The 20,781-nt window shown below is 49.8% G+C and overlaps 1 protein-coding gene across 3 annotated transcripts in view; it reads right to left on the bottom strand.

The window, feature by feature from the left end:
- Positions 1-3,338: 3,338 nt before the first annotated feature.
- SYT12 (synaptotagmin 12) overlaps positions 3,339-20,781 on the bottom strand; it is a 58,145-nt gene continuing 40,702 nt past the window's right edge. For all 3 annotated transcript variants that reach the window (XM_073347029.1, XM_073347031.1, XM_073347030.1), the window contains exons 5-8: positions 14,003-14,218; positions 12,403-12,523; positions 10,767-10,900; positions 3,339-7,301 (exon numbers count right to left, since the gene is read on the bottom strand). In XM_073347029.1, the coding sequence (XP_073203130.1) occupies positions 7,128-7,301; positions 10,767-10,900; positions 12,403-12,523; positions 14,003-14,218 (645 nt within the window). In that variant the 3' untranslated portion in view covers positions 3,339-7,127. The remainder of the gene's footprint in view (positions 7,302-10,766; positions 10,901-12,402; positions 12,524-14,002; positions 14,219-20,781) is intronic.

Below are 20,781 nucleotides of genomic sequence, written 5' to 3'. Positions count from 1 at the left end.
CTATTGCCAGCTTGGGGGGCTGGGAAGGGGGGGGGGGCGGAGTTAAAATTACATGGGTGTGTAAATTAAATTCTGTAATTCCTGTTTTTTTTCCCCCCTGACATTTTAGTTTGGCTGAACTTGACAACCTGGAAAGACACAGGCTGCTGCTGGGAAACCGTAACTTTGCATTAACCATGCTTTTTAATTAAGATAGACTTTATGGTGTCTGTTTTCAGTGATCCAGGAAGGCCTCTTACAGCCACTTTCCAGAGCAGTTGCTGCAATGTCTTTGAAAGAGCCCTCTGGACTCCTGAGCGGGGCATTGGCCCAACTGAAGTAATTATTAGTATTTGTGTAACAACTGAGCTTCGGGCCCCATTGTGCTAGGTGCTGTACAAACACACTGTCAAACTTTGAGAGCAGGGCCTGTTACTCACAGTCTAAATAGAGGAGCCTGACAATGGCTGAGAGGAAACAGCTGGCATGGTGTGGCTGTGACCTGCCCAGGGTCAGGCAGCGCACACGGGAGGAGAGGTGGGTCAGTGGTTAGGGCCTGCTCTGCCACAGACTTTGTGTGTGGCCTTGGGTAAGTCACTTAGGGCTAGATTCACACAGGCCCTGAGGCATTGCAATGCCCAGCGCCTCCAGCCCAGTAGCAGCCTCGCTCTGCATTAGGTGCTCGGGCTCCCTATATAATGTATTAGTGGGAGGTACCTAAGGAAGGGATTCTCAGATGCCAGCCAGCTGCCTAAGCTAGCCAGGTGTGCAGAGGAAATGTGCGTGGGGTATCCTCAACGTTATTACGGTGCCTAACACCTGTTGATCTGGCCTTTAGGTGCCTGCCAGGCCAGAGGGAGATGCCTACCACTAGTTGGGATGCTCAGCTGTGAACCTGGAGTTAGCTGCTTGAGCTAGGCCAACTGTTTTTCGTGAAAAACCTGAGGACAAGTAGTCAGAATGCATGCTAAGCACACCTGCAAAAGCCAGCCCCATTGGCGAGGTAGGCAGGCGAACACATGGTTCGAGACCCCCCGGCTTTGTATCTGCTGGGGCTTTGGCTTGTGCTAGGGCTCTGAGCAGCTATTTCCTGTCAGGTGGTGTCCGTGCTTCGGTGGCAGTGTGCATGCCCACCCCGAAACATAGGCACTATGGAGACTTAGGCTCCTATGGGGTTAGGTGGCAGCTAAGCAGTCGTTTTGAGCCCATTCCTGGTGCTTGAAGAGGCAGTTGGGAACCTAAATACCTTTCAGTACCGCCGCTCTCCAGCTGTTCAACGGGGACACTGGCCCTACCTCACAGGGGTGCTGTGTGCTGCATTAAAGAGTGTGAGGTGATTTGGGGGGTTGGGGGAACAACAGCTAAATTCCATTGGTGACCAGGCATGTAAATACCTAAGCGGCAGAGCCAGGGTTAGAAACCAGGTCTCCTAAGGTCCTGTTTGGTGCTCTAACCACTAGACCACGCTACTTCCCTACAGACCAGGTTTTACACAAGATGGTGTCTGTGCTGAGACAGGCCAGTTCAGGAGTAATGGGGACAGAAATACAGAGAGGCAGAAGACGTGCCTGCTTAATGGGTTGTCAAAATCTGATGTGTGTGTGTGCATTTGCATGGATGTGTTCGGAGCTCCTGCTGAATCTTTCATTGGCCTCTCACGGTATTGAGCCATCTGTTCTCAGCATCCAGTCAGAAAGCAGGACTAAATCTCACTGGTGCCCTATTTGCCCATGTCCCTTCTGTGGCCTCTTCCTCAGCTGTTGTGCTTGTATGTCAGGGCAATGCCAGTTTGGGAAGGCTGGTACCATGGCTGCCTGTCACAGCACGTCATTGTAACCCTTTGGACTCACGCGAGCCAAAGCCTAAGGGCAGAGAGGGGGAGGCCATGGGACGCAATTCCCAGCAGCAGAGGAACCAGCAAAGCTGGAAAAATTATTTGCTGATTATATGGAAGGGGTTTATAGCCCTCCCTCAGAATGCTGCCATGGCTCAGCTGACTGCAGTGTCTGGAGGCTCCAGGGCTGCTGAACTCTCCCAAGGATATTGGTACAGGGCCCAGCCCACCTGGCAATGCGGAGTCTCCTCAGGGCCACAGAGAGCAAATGAGGGAAGGGCCTAGGGTGTTTGCATTAGCGGTGAGAGGTGCTGCTGCTGGCCAGTTAATTAGACCGGGCTGCGTAGCTGAGTGGGAGAGAGCAGGGAAGGAGGAGGGGATCAGAAGAAAGAGAGGGGATATGTGACAGATAAAAAGAAAGAAGGGAAGGGGAAATGGAGAACAGAGAGAATGAAGAAAGGGGGCTGATGGAAAGAGAGAAGGATGGGGTAGGGAAGGAGAGAAGAGAGGCAGATAAAGAAGGGCTTCGGAAACAGAGGGCCCACCAGATGGGCCAAGGAAAGGCCAAGGGAGGACCTGAGAGGCCAAGGGAAGACTAGAGCAGCTATACTTACTGGGACAGATTCTGCTGTCACTAACCCTGGTGCAAATCCAGAGACACCCCACTATCTCTAGCTGAATTGCTCTGAGTTTAGAGAGGCCGTGCAGAGATCAGACTGTGGCCCATCTTCTGTGGCTGCAGGGCATGGTCCTTGGGCCTCCAGACAGCCCCCACGGCCTCACCTGCCTCCGCACCCAGCACTAAGGTGAGCGTAACAGACACGCAGCGGCCTTTCTATTTGCTCCTAACTCACGTCTAGCTGGTTTTTAATCAATAGGGATCATTAATTTTGTATTCTCACCTGGAAGTCACCCCACCTGCGCACCCGAATTCCACATGTTGCCAGCCACGGGTTTGGAACCTTGCCTTCCAATTCCCATTAAATAGCACCGGTGGCTCAGGGAGTGGCTGGGGAGAGATATGGAGCCTTCGCGTCTTCGGCATTGCTCTGTAACTGCCTTGGAGGTGAAATCCTTGAACAACTTGTGGCTCTTTGGTGGCCCATGTAAAGAGTTGTTTTTTGGGGTTTTTTTTGGGGGGGGGGAGGGGTCTCAAACAAGTGTGTGTCATTGAAACACTGCTCAGTGCATTGTCTCTGTGTCCTTCCTGTCAGGTGGTCATTTCACAGGTTCTTCCCATGCTGATGAATCCTACATTCAGAATGGTTTTAAAGGGGGGACATTCAAACCAAGATGAAAACAACAATTAAGACTCTGCTCATCTGCAATGCCTTTTATCCACAGTGTGTTACAGACACTAATGAAGTTGGCCTCACAACCCCTCATGGGAAGGACTGTCCCCCTTTTAAGGATGGATAAACTGAGGTCCCCTGCCTATGGTCATCCTCTCACACAACCCTGCACACTTAACAATCATGGTCAATTTTTAGCTCCAGAGCGCCAAAGAAAACAACTCTGCATGAAGTCATTTGCCAAGTCTCCTCGCTGTTTATTTATCTTTCAGCTGGAATGAAGGGCAGGTGCAATACACCGAGGCTGACAGGTCTTTAATGTGATAACATAACCATTTAAATACATAGCACAGCTATGGCATGATGCTAGATACACTTTTCATAGAACGCCCCCCTCACCGCTGGCATATTGCTCTACTCTGCTATGATGGAATGCTGACAAAACAAGGGCGGGGAGAGAGCGGAATATTAAGCATTCAAAGTACCAATTTTAACTACAGCCATTGTTGCTTTTTTAATTTTTTGGTCGGTCCCATAAATACCATTAACGTTTTCATTCTTTTTTGGCCGAGCATTATCACAGCCTGCAGCCAAAAGCGTTTCGGCCCTGGCCTTGTGCTCCCAAAGGGATCTGATGCTACGGGAAGGACATTTGCAACAGACACATTTTAAGGTCAGAAGGGAGCATTGTCATCATCTTTTCTGGCCTCCTGTATCACGCAGCCCAGGGAATCTCACCCAGCGAGTTCTGCATTAATAACTTGGTGGTTGGACTCCAGCATAGCTCTTAAAAAGACATCCAGTAATGGTTCAGTCTGAGTGATAGCCCAGTACCATGTATACGCCTGTATCAGAGCCAGGGCTAAAGCCCCTTCTCCTGTCTTGGGCCAGAACCTTAATCATAAGACCATCCTTGCTCTGCTTCCATCATAAAGGGACCTACAACTGGGACACTAGGTCGTGTAAATAAAAAGGCTTCTAACCTTTGTCTGAATCAAGACAGGGGGAATATTACACCTGAGCCAAAGCCCACTGAAGTCGGCCTTCAATCAGGCCCAGATAGCCAACAAAGTTCAAAGCCAACGTCAATTTTATCCTAACCATTTGTGAAGAACATTTGCGAGCAGGAGGGAGGAGTTTGACACTTGGCCAAGCCCAGAACCCAGTGCTAAGGAACAGGCCTCCCCTCCCCACATGCCTTGTGACTAGCGATGTGGGAAGCTGCTGGAGCTGAAAAGTTAGTTAGTCTCATGTTCCCAAAGCTGCAATTGTTGGACTGACAGACTGCCTCACCGTTTGATTGAGGCATTTGACAAGGGTGATTCACACTGAAAACAAGCACGTTTCTCTAGCAAAGGGGAAGCCCCCCTGCTGGGGAAGTGGCACTGGGTATGCAGCATGCTCTCGCCCAGTGCCTGCTGCCCAATGGCACTGTGTGCCCAGGAAGCTTGGGCTTGCCCTCAAGCAAGTAGATGCTGCTGCAATAGAACCCGGGAACCCTGCAGGGCATTTCAGTGGGGTCCATAAGTTGCCTTGCTCCTACACAGGTAAGATGAGGGGAAATGGGGGTTCCCCAGAGCCCACCGATATTTGGGTCTCCCCTCCCATAAGCAATGAGCATGCTCCAGCCCCAGAGGCTAACCATGCATTCTGAAGCAGGGGGAGCCCTGCTAATAGCTTCATACCTACCAAGACATGGCAGCACCCAGCAGAGCTGCAGTCTGAGAGCCCCCCACCTGGTCTTGTCTGAATCCTCACTGACTACAAGTCTTCAAGGCAGCAAAGAAACTACACGCCATTTCTTTGCTCACCTCTCCTTCTACTAGCTTGGGTGTCCCTTCCCAGCAGAGTACAGGGTGCAGCCTGACCACAACTGCTTTAAAGAAACCATCCCTGGCTGCATTCAGCTGTGCCTGCTTTTGATGGTTCTGCCCAGATGGTGAAGCCAACACCCCCCCCACCCCATGCCATTTGGTTGGACAGAGGTAGAATTAAACATCTGACTGGTTTTATTTCCCCTCTGTTAAGTAATCTCTTCCTTTGTTTCCTGGAAAGCCCATCACAACAGAGCACTGATTTCAGACCCCCTTAGGCCTCAATGAGCAACACAGTTTGGTTCTTGACGGCTTTTCCAAGTTCAAAGATGGCAGGAAACGTCTCCTGCAATGGGGTTGCATTCCTCCTTCACAGCTTTCAGCGGCAGCTGGTTCTTCTGAAGAGTCTCCCTCAGTTTTCACACTGCCCTGAAACAAACACCCATTGTCCCCAAAGAGACCGAACTTTCGCCAGTCCCTACATTCAACACTGAGAATCAAGCACCCACCCCAAAAGTCACGAGATTGGCTGAAATACCATGACATTTTATACAAATAAAAAAAATTGGGGCTCTTTACATTTGCTTGTGGCGTTTGAGCCCTGAGTGCTCGTGTTTTCAAGCTTTTCTCCAATATCACGAGGGCTAGACACTTCATTGTTTGTTGTTTTTGTTTTAAGTGAGGTTAGCAACATGATTCCAAGAGCTGGGGCTTTACAGAAAACACCAACAATCACGAGATTTGCGACACAACGGTGATAGCGGGAAACAGTGGGTTTATTTTGACTAGGAAGTGTGGCTGAGTTGAGGCTGGGATTAGCTGGCACGTGCTAAACTTGATCGCAACTTGATCTTTAAGTGGCAACTGAGTAAACACTGAGGCCTATCCTGTTGGGTGCCCAGTACGAGACCCTGTGGGCCTGGCTTCCAGAGGTGCTGAGCACCCACAATCCCAGCTGAAGGTCTGCAGAACCTCAGGAGCTCTGGAAATTGGCACCAATGTGTCTCAAATTGGGCTCTAAAATTGGCTGGAAAACAGGAGGGGGAGAAAAGAAATCAGCTGTTTTGTGAGTAGACACTTTCCCCACTTTTCTGGTTGGCATTTGAAATTCAAAACATTTCACCCTGTTCCACAGTTGGTCAAAAAAACAGGAGTCACCAATGTTATCAAATTCCACCACCATCCCCATTTTTCCCCCGTCAGATTTTGATGACATTTTAATTGAAATTTGAAGAATTTCAGCCAACCTCAAACATGGAGGCCCCCAAAATCCAAGCGTCCAAGGTGCTGAGGGCCCTCAACTTCTACTGACTGCAGAATCGAGCCTTTGAGAGAATGGGCTGTGGAAAAGGCTGGTTTCATTGAAATGGTAAAGTGCAGTATGAGTTCTTCCTAAAGGAACTCTCCTTTACGTTCATATTATGCACTGGGAAATAGCTCTCTTTTTTAAAAAAGGCTTCTCCTTTATTAAAAATGTCAGCATTTGTATTCCCTCTGCTCAGTTTAGCTCAGAATGTCCAGTAATCGGACGGGGAAGATAAGCACCCACTATTTATTAAGCTGCTCACTCTGCCTGAACTCAAGTTTTTAATGGGGAGCCATCCAGAGGAGGAACCAAAGGACCCCTTTTGGAGAGGGCACTATTATCAGGGCAGCACTGTATTAAAACCATAAATTTCTCTTTGGACCCTGCACTGAAAACACCCAGTGGTTAAATGCCAGCCTGGCCATCATGTAGATGAAAATCCATGTGGCTAAACTCCCCCCAGGCACTGTGTTGACAATCAGTGGGGCTAAGCCCACCGTGGGTACGAGATCACAAATTTACCCCTAACCCCCTTAAGCCAGTGAACAGACCATGCTCTACTGTGTAACATTCACTGGAAAATAAAATCACAATTAGGGACAATGGGACTCCCCAGCCGGTGTCACTGGAAAGGAAGTGCTAGGAAGGAAGTGTTTGCCCGGAAACTACTTCTGCGCATAATCACACGAGTTGCTTCTTCTCTCAGGTTTTAGTCCACTGAAGCTTCCTCAAAGATCTGATTCAGTGACTTCCCCTGCTGCTCCTTCTTACTAAATGGAACTTGTGAAGAACATTTGAAAAAAACAGTTTATGTCTCACGTACCACTGTCCATTTGCCAAGAATATTTGCTTATGGGAAGTCTAGGCACCATGCAAGATACCCGCAGAGTGTAACTTTGCCCTTAGTTTCGTAGAACTGGGTGCCACATGGACACCGGCTTCCTTAAGGTTGCCAACATCTGGTTCCAGTGCGTGATGCCCATGCCGCTGGCCGATGGGCCAATGATGACATGGCCAATGTTTTCAGCTCTCCCATCTTCACAACACTCTGCCACCGTCACCCGGAGAGACAGATCCTGGAGGGGCACAGGAAACATTACCAATGTCCCATTGCACTTATTTATGTATTTGTACTGAGGTAGCGCCGCGGAGCCCCCGTCACAGGACTTATTGTGCGAGGCACTGTACAAACACAGAACAAAAATAGAGTCCCTGCCCCAAAAAGCCTACTGCAATCTAAGCACAATTTGGTGCCCGATGGCAGTGAAAGGCAAGGGTCAAGTATCATGAGTGAAGTGGTCCTTGAGGTATCCCTGAAAGCACAGAGTCTCCAAAATCTCCTGAGAGTAGGTTCTTATGAGATTTAAGGGGCCAAACTGGTAGAAAAGTCTATTGGATTCTAGGGGAGTATGTCTGTGCCATCAATTAGACTCACGCTCACTTCCCACTTCAGCCCAGACCTGAAGAAGGGCTCTGTGTAAGCTCGAAAGCTTGTCTCTCTCACCAATAGAAGTTGGTCCAATAAAGAATATTACCTCCCCCACCTTGTCTCTGGAATACAGTAAATAATCCTGCCAACAACACACAAGGTGGAATAATCTCCCATGGGAGTGCTGGCTCTGTGTAAAAAGCCATAAGCCTTATTGTTGCCACTCAAGTCAGCAGATCAGAGTCTGGACACACAGAGGAAGCTGATCTGCTGTGGGACTGGGAACCATGTATACACAGAGCCGTTGCAGAGTGAAAGCCCACTTTAATACTAGCGGCTAGGATAGCTTTGGTTAATGCCTAAGGGGTCAGCATTATGAATAATTAGCACTGGAGAGTAACTCAGACCTCAGCCCAAGGAATATTTGCCTTGTGTACCAAGTACACAGCAGCCCCTTTCTCGCATGAGCTGAGCAACGCAACCGGCTCCGTGTGAGCGTGCATGCAAAGTGGAGATTACTCTGGTTAGTTTAGCGACCCAGCCCTGCTTTTCATTATGTCCCATGCTACTTCCAAAACAGTCACTGATTACAAATGAATTGCAGAGACAAGTGCACGGCCCGTTCTCTCACACCCCAGCCAGCTGCCGGGAACATACAGGGGACCTGAAGTCAACAGGATTCTTCCCACAGAGTCCCTTGCTGAGTGGGGCTTGGAGAGAAATGACCCTCCCCTTAAACTCAAGATGGAAACAGCAAGCCCAGCTCTTCTGCTTCCTACTTAGGGAGCTCCAGCACGAAGCCAGTGCAGTTCTGTTCATGTAGGGGGCTGGGTGGAAGAGAGTTCCAGCTGAATGATATCTGTCAGTGCTGGCTGTCTATTAAATTCCCCTTTGTAGAAATCCTCCTCTAGAGCTATGACTGCTTTTCAACCCGGCCAAACCCTAAGAGCAGCCAAGGACCAGCTCATAGTGCATCACGCCGGCTGATGTCACACAGGGTAGCAGGCACTCAGCACCCTTCAGGTAACAGCTGAGAGACTTTCACCCACAAGGAGCCCGATCCCGCTGGGAGGTGCTGAGCATCCTCAGCGCTCGTTGACTTTAACGGGGGCCCTAGAAATGGCCCCAGCAGTTCCTCTCTTTGAAAGCCTTGTCGTTAGAGATGTGTGTTAATGAAACAGCCTGGATATTGAGTTCTGGAGCAGTTTAGATCTGGAACTATGGTGTATGGCTTGGGCCTATCTCTACTTACCATGCAAAGTTAGGCTCTGTCCATCAGCACTAGACAGAGCAGGTCAGAAAACGATGGTGTGTATTATACGAACATTTAAAAAGAAGAAGCATCTTTCATTTTGCTTGAAACTTTCTGTTAATTGGGTTTTATTTTCCCCTGGTTGTGAAGTTTTAAACAACACATCATTTTGGTAGGAAAAATATAACTTGCTTTCACTTTTTTAAAAGTCTTTTACCCCTTGGGGAAAAAAAGGGGAGGAAAAAGTGGGAGCAAGTGGGTTCCTCCTGCACTGGAAATGTTGGGGTGGGGGGGGAAGGTCAATAAACAAAACCTTTATATCAAAATGTAAGTTTTTCATGAGAACTTCCACTTCGGTTGAAAAAAGCATTTTCCAATGAAAAACCGTTTTGGTGGGAGATTTCCATCCAGTTCTAATCAGCACATTTCTGATTCATGCCTTGGTATTTAGCCAGGTCCCTGATGTTTCACGGGCATGACACTCAGAGACGCGGCATTCCCTTTGCTTGCCAAGGCTTCCGCCTGCTGCCTTTGCTCCAGAGCTGTGGCCCACTGAAGACAATTGCCCCCTCAGTCAGTAAGCTATAGACCCAGCTATTCTGTTTGTTTGGCATGGCCTACGTTCATTCAAAAAGCCCATCTCTCCTAAATGTTCAACCACAAATTCCCTTGTTACAGGCTGGAATTGTTTACATGGATAGACGTCAGACTAAGCAGAGGGCAATTTCCCTGCATTCCCTTCCCTACACAGAGCTCCAGTCCCAGGTTTGCTTCTTCCCAGGGACTGCATCTCTACCCATCCATCTTAGGTACTTGTATAGCCCCATCACTGCAGTACCTCCCAATCTTTCATGTACTTAACCTTACAGCACCACTGGGTGGTGAGAAGTGCTATTATTGCCATTTTACAGATGGGGCACTGAGATTGCACAGCGAGACTAAGCGACTTGCCCAAGGTCACATAGAAAGTCTGTGGCGGAGCAAGGAACTGCACCTGGATTTCCTGAGCAGAAGCCTAGCCCCCTAACCACTAATCCACCCTTCCTGTCTCCTGAGTCCTTGGACTTATTGAAGGTGATTTTCTGAGATTTCCTCTCCTGGCTGCTTTGAAAAGGCTCAAGTGTGTTTCATCCGCACCTGCAGATTGATACTCTACAGATCTAGCTTTCACTCAGTGCCACTCTAGCTGTTATCACTGACACATTCATTTCCCTTCTCTTTGTCCAGTTCTCCCTGATCTCAGTGCTATCACCCTCACGGTGGGAGGAACAGGAGGAGACCCCTGGAGATGTTGTTATGGCAACCATTCCTTAATAGGCTCTTTCTTGTTTCCATGCCACTGAAGAAACCTTCCACCTTATTATCTGCCCTTTGAAGGGGTCTCCTTCAGACACATTTATTAGCCACTAACTCCAGAGCCTCTGACTTGCTAAATGAAATTACTCTGCTTCCATGCCGTGCAGTGATCCTGGTTAGATCTCAGCCATCGGCCCTCCTGTTTCAGCTGCAGGATTGAATTTTAATGTCTCTGATTTGCACCAGGGAACTCACTGCCCGAATCTCTTCCCTGATATAAGCAGCAGTCAAACTCCAGGAGATTTCAGAAAAGCTGTAATTGTCAGGCTAAGGAGGAGTGAAGATGTACAGCTCAGTCTGCAGTTCTAGTTACATACCCAGGCCCTGGTGTACTGTCATTTCCTTGATGTGGGGGAGGAGGGAAGGTGCAGTCTTGAATGCACCCTGTTGGGTAGACCCAAGAGGCAGGTTGGGGTGGATCTCATGAACGATATAAAGTTTTCTGGCTTAAAAAAAAAAAAAAGTCATAACTCTTCAGTCTGCCCTTGACTGGGAAGTTCTCACCTGTAGGACAATTGCGGGCACTGAGAAAATCATGGCCTCGTTAAACACCGGATTTGTCTCATCTCTCTTCACAGCTGTCTTCTTCTTGCTGATCTTCCTCCCGTCCTGAAGCAAGTACACTTTGACGAAAGGATCTGTTTGGACAATGGGAAGCAAAGGATCATCATTCGCCAACTCTCCTCCACCCATAAGCAGAGACAATGCTGAGTGAGAGCAGGGAGCACTGGACCTCAGGGAAAAGGGGTATACGCACAGTAGCTCAGAGATGACGTGTAACTGGTGATGGGGGGGGGCCCACAATTTAAAGGTTTATGGGGGAACACATGACTTCTGCATGCCTTGCCTCTGCAGGGTGGGGGGAGGGAGTGACTGAGGGGCATGGGAGGGAACAGGGAGGAACGACATGTTCCTGCCCATTTGCCCTGCCCCCTCTCTCTGGCACCCTTGGCGAGCCCCTCTCTCTCCCCCCACCTTTGTGCCCCGTGGCCCCCTGCTCCCAGCCAGCCCTGCAGCAGCTAGCGCGCTGCATCCTGAACCCCACCCTAGCGCGGACCACACGCTGCCTCAAGCGGAGAAACCGCGACCGAGCTTAGGAAAGGGTTGACATTGCAAAAGCCTGCCCCGGGCCAGTGGGTGGCATTTCAGTGCAGGTGCTGCTGGCCCCTGCCTGGAGGTGCCGCCCCTCTCCCGGTGAGGTGGGCAGGGGCTGGAGCGAGGGGCACGGGGCGCCACAGAGCAGGTGACAGCGTTGGCCACTACTAACAAGGATGGAGCCCAGCTCTCGAAGCGTGGGGGTTGCCGGACTTGGGATAAGCTGACAAGGGGGGCTCCTGGCTGAGGTGAGTCAGGGGGTGGAGCCCTATCGTGCAGGGCTGGCATCGCTGCTCGCCTCCCTGAATGTTCATCCCTAGGTGGGACACCCCACATTTTGAAAATCTCTGATTAGAAGCTGTTGCTAAATGAAAGACAGATATCGGGGGGGTGGGGGGGAAGAACGTGACCCCCCCCACAAGTTAGCTCTGCATTAGCTCTTTGGGACAGGGACCATCTGTTTGCTCTGTGGTTGTACAGCACCTTGCACAGGGGGATCCTGGTCTGTGACTGGGGCTACCAGACACTACCGCAATAATACACAATGTAACCTGTTAATATGCCTAGGGGTGACTTGAATAAACTCCCCATTCACCAGTGGCAGAACAGGCCCTTCCTATTTAACTACGGGACCCTCGGTGACTATAATGAGGCAACAGAAAAACAGGGCCTGTGAGCAATGCTGCCTCCTAGTGGCTGAGCAGTACAGAGATTAAGTGCAGTGGCTAGTGCAATGGGGCCCTGTCTCTATTCGGGACTATCATACTACAAACTGCCATCGCTAGCAGCTCTACAGGCTCTCCTTGGCTCAAGGGCAAGAGGCCTGAGGTTTTGGAGCTCAAGTTCTGGGCTTCTCGTCTGAGCTCCCCAGAGCTACACCTGATTTAACAGGTGTGAAGTGCCTGGACTCACGGCAGCACTTCCCGCACTAACGCAGTGGAGATGCACCCTGGGCAGCAGTTCTAGCAGGGGAAGCCGCAGGCAGGGCGGAGCTGCACGGAGCTGGCCTCTGGCGGGAGCTGCTCGTTCACGGCCTCGCACTCACCTGCTGTCATTTTGCTGTTGGTCCACACGAGGTTTTTGGCTTTAACCACAACGACCGTCAGCCGCTCCGCTGTGGGTAGGTAACTAAGAGACAGCAGGATCTCTCCCACCGAGTCAACTGCCTGTAGGGCACGTAAGGCACCGTCACCCAACAGCAAACATCGGCAGAAATGACTCATTCACAGACAAGAGGGGAAGGAGAAGTAACTCTCTGGCAGGGAAAGTTGTTCCCTCAATGAGGGCAGAAACTAGGCAGAGTAGTTATAGCCTACAGAGGCTGGCCTAGTGGTTAGAGGCCAGCACTGGGACTCAGGAGACCTGGGTTCAATTCTCTGCTCTGCTCCAAACTGCCTGTGTGACCATGGGAAACTCACAGAGGGTTTGTCCATGCTATGGGATGGCTGGGTCACTGTAGCCCCCAGTGTAGATGTGCGTGACAATGGGTAAAAGCTGTAGTAACTTTACCTCCCAAGTGACAGTAGCTAGGTTGACAGAAGCAGTCTTCTATCGACCTACACTGGGGACTTAGGATGGCAGAGCTACAGTGCTCAAGGGGGTGGACTTTTCACCTCCCTGAGAGCCTTAGGTATGTCGACCTAAGCTGTAAGTGTAGACAAGGTCTTAGTCTCTGTGTCACAATTCTTGCAGATGGGGAAAATATCACTTCTCTACCTCACAGGGGTGTGGCATGCATAACTACATGGAAGGTTATGAGGGGCTCAGATAATACAGTGCGGAGGTCCACATAAGTACCTCAGAAAGATAGGTGTCATCTTCATGTGTGACATCCAACTGTCATCAATGGTAGCAGAAGCAGAGGGAAACCCTGATCACTTCCCCCCATTCTCCTTGCTACCTTGCCCCATACTGGGAGAAACAGGGGTCTCATTGATTAAACCAAAAGGCAGAGGGCTGGATTCTCACTGGTGTAAATGCTGAGCCACACCAGCTGAGGGTCTGCCAGTGAATCTAGACGCAGAAGGGGAAACACTATTTCAGCCTGTGGAGGTCAATGAGACAAATATTTTCACTGCTTTTAAGAAGTCAAGGACTCTTAATGAATTGAGCTGGGCCTGAGCCAACAGCAGAATCAAACACCTGAACACTTGGAAAATTTGGTTCTGGACCTCAGCTTTGGTGCTCTGGCTCCAAATAGCCACGACAGCCATCTGAGCTCTGCAAGCTGAGAGAAGGATGCGCATGCTTCGGGGTGTCAGCTGATGGCCTGCAGGGAGGAGGGAATTGCTCCTCCCAGGTGGATCATTACACAATTGGTGAGGTGCATAATGGGGGCAAGGGGCCGGGTTCACCTCACTCCACAGCAGGAAATGTTGGCCAGTGCCATGCCACTGCACAGGCTGACCAGATCTGGGGTGACATCGTATCCCGTTTCCCCCACTGTGCTTCAGCATCAGCTCTGGTTCCAAACCCAGCAGTAAAGATGAAATTCCCTCGCACTTCATGCACTGGACGGCTCCCGCTGGGGAGGTAATCAGACCCAGCACTGCCTGTGGCCGACCCAGCGCTTATCTTTCATGCCCCACTAACTCATTTTCAGGGAGCCCAGCTGGCACCCCAGCATGCAGATGACAAGAGCTCACCTTGTTCATGTCCTGCAGATAGAGCCAAGCACTGAATGGGCGGCTGGCCAGATCCAAGTCCAACAGCTTCAGCTCTGCTACCCCGGTGCTGATGTTCCTCTCGTCCTCATCAATGCCAAAGACAGAAAATCTTAAGCTGTTTTCCTCCAGCACAGACGGGTCCAAGGGGATGGAAAACTTCTCATCAAAGAAGACAGAAAAGGCACTCCTTTGAATCTGCCGAGAGAAAGGAAGGTTCGAAGCTATGGCTGCAGGAGACGAACGTGCTACTATGGGGAGTTACTTAGGGGAGGGTGTTTTCCTTTAAAGAGCCGCTGAGACCACCTGGAAAGCTCTGAAAAAGATTCCCTTCAAAGGCAGTAAGTTAGCAGTTTAGAAGATCTCTAAGTGGCCGGAACCACAGGTTCAAATCCCACCGGGATTGACCCAACCCTTTTTGCTTCCAGGGTAGAGACAGATAGAGCTTCATGCAGTTTACTGAGTGGGAGGATCTGCCCACACAAGACCTTAAGAACCAAGGTTCTCCTTGCTGTTGGCAGAAAGTCAGGGCAAAATTTACAAAAGGGCTGTCCACTGATGCTTGTTCTGCCAGCCTCACAGCTATCCCCCCACAACATGCTAGTTATGTGATTACAATGCCATTGGTGACACCAGACATATCTGTGCCCTACTTCACAGGGAGCCATGAGGTTTAGGAAGTTCCTGTGTGTAAAGTGCTTCGATAAAAGGGGCTACAAAAGGTAGGAAAGTCCTTGTGGGAGGTGCAGAATCAAAGCAAGTTACTGCACCTAAAGGATGGCTCCTTGCTCCAGATGGAGGATGGATGAAGGGCAAACATAGTACCTGTCTTTAAAAAGGGGAACAAAAAGGATTCAGGGAATTATAGACCAACCAGTCGAATTTTGTTACTTGGGAAGATTCTGGAACTAATTATTGAAGAGTCAATTTGTACACACCTAGAGGACAATAGGGTGATAAGTAATAACCAACATGGATTTGTCAAGAATAAATCATGCCAAGCCAAACTAGTTTCCTTCTTTGATGGGTTACTGGCCTAGGGGATAGGGGGAAAGCCACAGACACGATTTATCTGGAGAAATGTGGTCTAGATGAAATTACTATAAATTTGCACGACTGGCTGGAAAACCATATTCAAAGAGTAGTTCTCAATGCATTGCAGTCAAACTGGGAGGATGTATCTCGTGGGGTCACACATGGGTCTATTCTGGAGCCAGTACTATTCAACGTTTTCATTAATGACTTGGACAATGGAGTGAAGAGCATGCTTATAAAATGTGCAGATGACACCACGCTGAAGGAGGGGTTGCTAGCACTTCAGAGGGCAGGATTAGAATTCAAAATAATCTTGATAAATTGGAGAATTGGTCTGAAATTGACAAGATGAAAGTCAATAAAGACAAGTGCAAAGTACTACACTTAGGAAGGAAAAATCAAACGCACAGCTACAAAATGGGGAATAACTGGCCAGATGACAGACCTGCAGAAAAGGATGTCGGAGTTATGGTGACTCACAAATTGATTATGAGTCAAGAGCGTGACGCAGTTGCAAAAAAGACTAATATCATTCTGGGGTGTATTAACAGGAGTGTTGTATGTAAGACACAGGATGGAATTGTCCTGCTCTACTCGGCACTGGTCAGACCTCAGCTGGAGTACTGTGTCCAGTTTTGGACACTACACTTTGAGAGAGATGTGAACAAATTGGAAAGGATCCAGAGGAGAGCAACAAAAATGATAAAAGATTTAGAAAATGTGATCTATGAGGAAAGGTTAAAAAACCTGAGCATGTAGCCCTGAGAAGAGAAGGCTGAGGGGAGAACCCGGTAACAGTCTTCAAATAAATTAAGGCCTGTTATAAAGAGACTGGTGATCAATTGTTGTCCATGTCTGCTGAAGGTAGGACAAGAAGTAATGGGCTTAATGTGCAGTAAGGGAGATTTAGGTTAGATATTAGAAAAAGCTTTCTAACTATAAGGATAGTTATGTACTGGAACAGGTTAGTGAGGGAGCTTGTGGAATCCCTATCATTGTCTAGCCTGTTCTTAAAAATTTCCAAACACCTGTCAGGGATGGTCTAGGTTTACTTGGTCCCTCCTCAGCACAGGGGGCTGGACTAGATGACCTCTTGAGATCCCTTCCAGCCCTACATTTCTATGAAAAAACTGAGCTGGACTTGTAAGGCAGCTTGTCAGGGTTCCTTCCCCACTCTGAACTCTGGGGTCCAGATGTGGGGACCCGCATGAAAGACCCCCTAAGCTTATTCTTACCAGCTTAGGTTAAAAATTCCGCAAGGCACAGATTTCTTTCTTGCCTTGAGATCGCTGCCGCCACCAAGTGATTTAACATACAATCAGGGAAAGGACCACTTGGAGTCCTATTCCCCCAAGCCTACACCCCCTTTCCTGAGGAAGGCTTGAGCATATATCCTCACCAACTGGTTACAAAGGGAGTACAGACCCAAATCCCTGGGTCTTAGAACAATGGAAAAATCAGTCAGGTTCTTAAAAAGAAGGATTTTATTTAAAGAGAAAAAGCTAAAAGAATCACCTCTGTAAACTTAGGCTGGTACTTAACCTTACAGAGTATCAGAAAATTCAAAGAGCACAGAGGAACCCCCTCTAGCCTTAGTTTCAAAGTTACAACAAAACAGGGATAAACTTCCCTCCAGCAAAGGGAAAATTCACAAGTTGAGAAAACAAAGATAAACTGATACTCCTTGCCTGACTGTTACTTACAATTTCTATAATATGAGAGACTGGTTCAGAATGGTTTGGAGGACATGGATTGATGTCCGGTCCCTCTTAGCCCCAAGAGAGAATGGCCACAGAAACAAAGAACTCAAAACAAAACCTCTCTGCCCCCTCACCCCATTTGAAAGTATCTTTTGTTCCCTTTGGTTCCTTTGGTCAGGTGCCAACCAGGTTACTTGAGCTTCTTAACCCCTTGCAGGTAAGGAGGAATTTTAGGCTACCCTTATGGTTATGACACAGCTAAATAAGCAAATCAAGGTACATTAGGGCAGTGGCTCTCAACCTTTCCAGACCACTCTACCCCTTTCAGATTTGTCTTGCGAACCCCCAAGTTTCACCTCACTTAAAAACAACTTACTTACAAAATCAGACATAAAAATTAAAAAGTGTCACAGCACACTAGTACTGAACAATTGCTTCCTTTCTCATTTTTACCATAGAATTATAAAATAAGTCAACTGGAATATAAACACTATACTTACATTTCAGCGTATAGTACATAGAGCAGTACAACCAAGTCATTATATGAAGTCTTAGTTTGTACAGACTTCGCTAGTGCTTTTTATGTAGCCTGTTGTAAAAGTAGACAAATATCTAGATGAGTTGATGTACCCCTTGGAAGACCTCTGCGTACCCCCAAGGGTATGTGTACCCCTGGTTGAGAACCACTGCCTTAGGGGGAAGAGGACATGGCTGAGACTCTTGGAACATAGCTTTTTTCTTCTGTGACATGCGGCTGCAGGGAGTTTGTTACATTAATGAGCACTAAGTTGTCCCTAAATTCCTCATGTATAAGCATACTATGATTCCACAGGGAGAGAGCAAAATCACCAGCCTGTTCCATAGCAATAGCTGTCCCCACATCAGTGCAGAAATTTCAAAATAGGGCTGAAGGAAGCACTCCAGGGGAGAGCTGCTGACACAGGGAAGGTTAGGGATTGCTGAGCTATCACTGTTACACAACTCCTGAAATGAGGCAGGGGGGAATGCGGTGTGAGGAGCACAGGCAGGCTCTGCACCAGCCTTCTCCCTCCCTGCCTGCGTGTGTGTGTTATGTGGAATCTCTAGAGACACTGAGGCTTAAAGGAACCCTGGGAAGGGCAGTCAGAGAACGCCACCAGCTGTGGTATTAACAAGTGACCCCCCCCACCCCAAGCAGTGGGGCCTCTGGGGTGGGGGGAGGGAAGGAGTCTGTTGGATCCCTCCCCTCGTTGCTGGTTCCCTCTCCATGTGACACCACGGTATGCACCGTGCTAGCTGCCCCCAACCAGCCAGAGAACAGAGTGGAAGAGAGTTTGCTGACCTACTAGGACATCATCTTGTGAGGTGCTGAGCATCTTCCGCTGAAATCCGGGTGGGTTGTGGGTACTCAGAAGCGGGCAGGATGCGTGTGTGTGCAAGGAAATGTGGGGCTGTAGGGGCAGGAGGGAGGATAAATGGAGGGGGAATGGGAGGGGAGAAATGGGCCCCTCCCCACGAAAGTGCCATAATAGGATAACCTGTCGTACCAGCTGCAGAGGGTCGGACGTGGCTCCTTAGAGACTCTCATTGCTACTAGGGAAGCGGAAGCATGGGTCCTGTGGCGAGAGCTCCCTCTGCCTCCCCAGTGCTCCCAGGGACACTTAGGACTGAGTGATGGCTGTGCATGTGGGAGCATGTGGTGTTCACCCGAGGCTGCTGCACTGGGCTAGCACCAGTGAAGTCTGCCTGACAAAACAAAACCTTGGCCAGTGTTTCCTGCGTCCACTTCCATTCCTTGGCTGCAGGAGACGTGATCCTGTCTCATGGGGTTCCCCCCACTCCTCTAATTACCCAGATAAGCCATTCCAGGGGGATTCAGTGGTCAAAAATTTGACCTTTTAATTTTTTCCCTTTTCTTTGCTTCCTGTCCTAAAGCAAGGCCTGATCCAATACACCCTTATCCCCACCCATAATCCTTCACTCATGAGAGTTGGCTTGAGAGACCACCCGTGTGAGTTTGCAGGTTCAGGCCCCTGTTGTGTAACAGTGCTGTGCACTATTTAGCACCAGCCACCCTCCAGCCCAGAGGTGGCTGCATTTCAGTGGAAGGGAGAGAAATTCCTGGATTAGGGTTGCCAACTTTCTAATTGCACAAAACCAAATACCATAGCCCCACCTCTTCCCCGAGGCCCCTCCTCCTGCTCACTACATTCCCTCTCCCTCTGTGGCTCGCTTTCCCCCATGCTCACTCACTTTCACTGGGATGGGGTAGGGGGTTGGGGTGCGCAAGGGGGTGCGGGTTCTAACTGGGGGTGCAGGCTCTGGGGTGGGGCCAGAAATGAGGGGTTCAGGTTACGGGACGGGGCTCCAGACTGGGGCAGGAGGTTGGGAGGGGGTGAGGGCTCTAGCTGGGGGTTTCAGGCTCTGGGTGGGGCCAGGGATGAGGGGTTTGGGGTGCAGGAGGGGGGCTCAGGGCTGGGACAGGGGATTGGGGCACAGGCTTACCTCTGGCAGCTCCCTGTCAGTGGCGCAGCAGGGGTCCTAAGGCAGGCTTCCTGCCAGTCCAGACTCCGTGCTGCGCCCTGGAAGCGGCCAGCAGGTCCAGCTCCTAGGTGGAGGTGCGGCAGGTGGCGGTGCGCACTGCTCTCGCCTGCAGGTGCTGCCCCCGCAGCTCCCATTGGCCACGGTTCCCAGCCAATGGGATGCAGAGCCAGTGCTCGGGATGGGGGCAGGGCGCAGAGCTGCCTGCTGCGCCTGCCAGCAACCTGCTGGCTGCTTACGGAGCACAGCGCGGAGCCAGGACAGGTAGGGACTAGCCTGCCTTAGCTCCGTAGCACCACTGATCCAGACTTCTAATGACCGGGTCAGCGGTGCTGACTGGAGCTGCCAGGGTCCCTGTTCGACTGGGTGTTCCAGTCAAAAACTGGACATCTGGTCACCCGATCCTGGATGCCTGGGGTTGGCTGTCTGGGATCCTTCTGGAAGAAATCTGCTGTAGAACAGAAGATCTATGATGATGTATAAAATTATTTATTACACGAGAAGTTGAGTTGTACCCAGTGCTGTATTCTCTCACTTCAGTATCTGCTTGGCTAATGGATTTTAATATCACACGTTAAACTGAAAAGAAAAAGTCATTAGAAGAGGAAGCAAACTCACAGCCAGCTCTTCAGCTGATGCAAGCCAGCCTCTCTCTCTGGTGAAGACAAGGGAGTTGTTATTTCCACCAGCTGAGGATCTGGCCCCTGAAAGCCTGTGTCCCTGTGAGCCTCTCCCATGACTTTCTTTGGTGATGCCTCTGGGTTTCCTGTCTCTCCTTGTACTGTTTATTTTCTGACTGCCTGGATATTGCCCCTCAGATCTGCAGTGCCACGGGGTGGCTCCCCAGCTGCAGCCTGCATGCCCCTGAGAGCACTCTGATTCCCTGCCACATGCTCCAGAGAGAATTCCTCCCCGTCCCCACAGGGCAGGTTTACAGGGACCTTACACCTGCCCTCTGGGTAAAATCCATACAATTGGCTGCTCCCTTCAGAATAAAGCACTGGGCTCAGTGTGTTGCCTGGAGTGCTCTCTGCACATTTACTCCCCAGAGCTCTGTGCTGACTCCCTTACAAGCCAGCTACTGAAGGAGTAACAGCCTCCAAATTGCTAATGGCCCGGAGGAGTTGATGGCCGGAGGCAGAGTGGTATTACCTCCAGCAGACGCCTGACTCAGAGGTCACTACAGCTCTTATAAACTAGAGCTGGCCCTGACCGAGTTCATGGGGTCTAACCTCCCGGCACCCAGCTTTGTGGATGTTCGGACCCGGATCAGTGCCCACTCAGAACTTTGTGACTTATCTCTCGCTCTCTGTAAGGGGGCCAATCTGCAGTGCTAAAGGCCTGGTTCTGCTCTCACATTAGGTTTACACTCCATTGAGTCCAATGAAACCATCTCTGATTTTACACTAGCGTAAATAAGAAGAGAGGCAGATCTTAACCCTGGCCGCCCCCAGACTGTGGAAGGTTGGGCTCGGATCGGATGCGGCACCCAAACTTAGCTGAAAG

Source organism: Lepidochelys kempii, chromosome 6, assembly GCF_965140265.1.
Source record: "Lepidochelys kempii isolate rLepKem1 chromosome 6, rLepKem1.hap2, whole genome shotgun sequence".
Lineage (NCBI taxonomy): Eukaryota > Metazoa > Chordata > Testudines > Cheloniidae > Lepidochelys > Lepidochelys kempii.
This window is presented reverse-complemented; position numbering and strand designations above follow the sequence as displayed.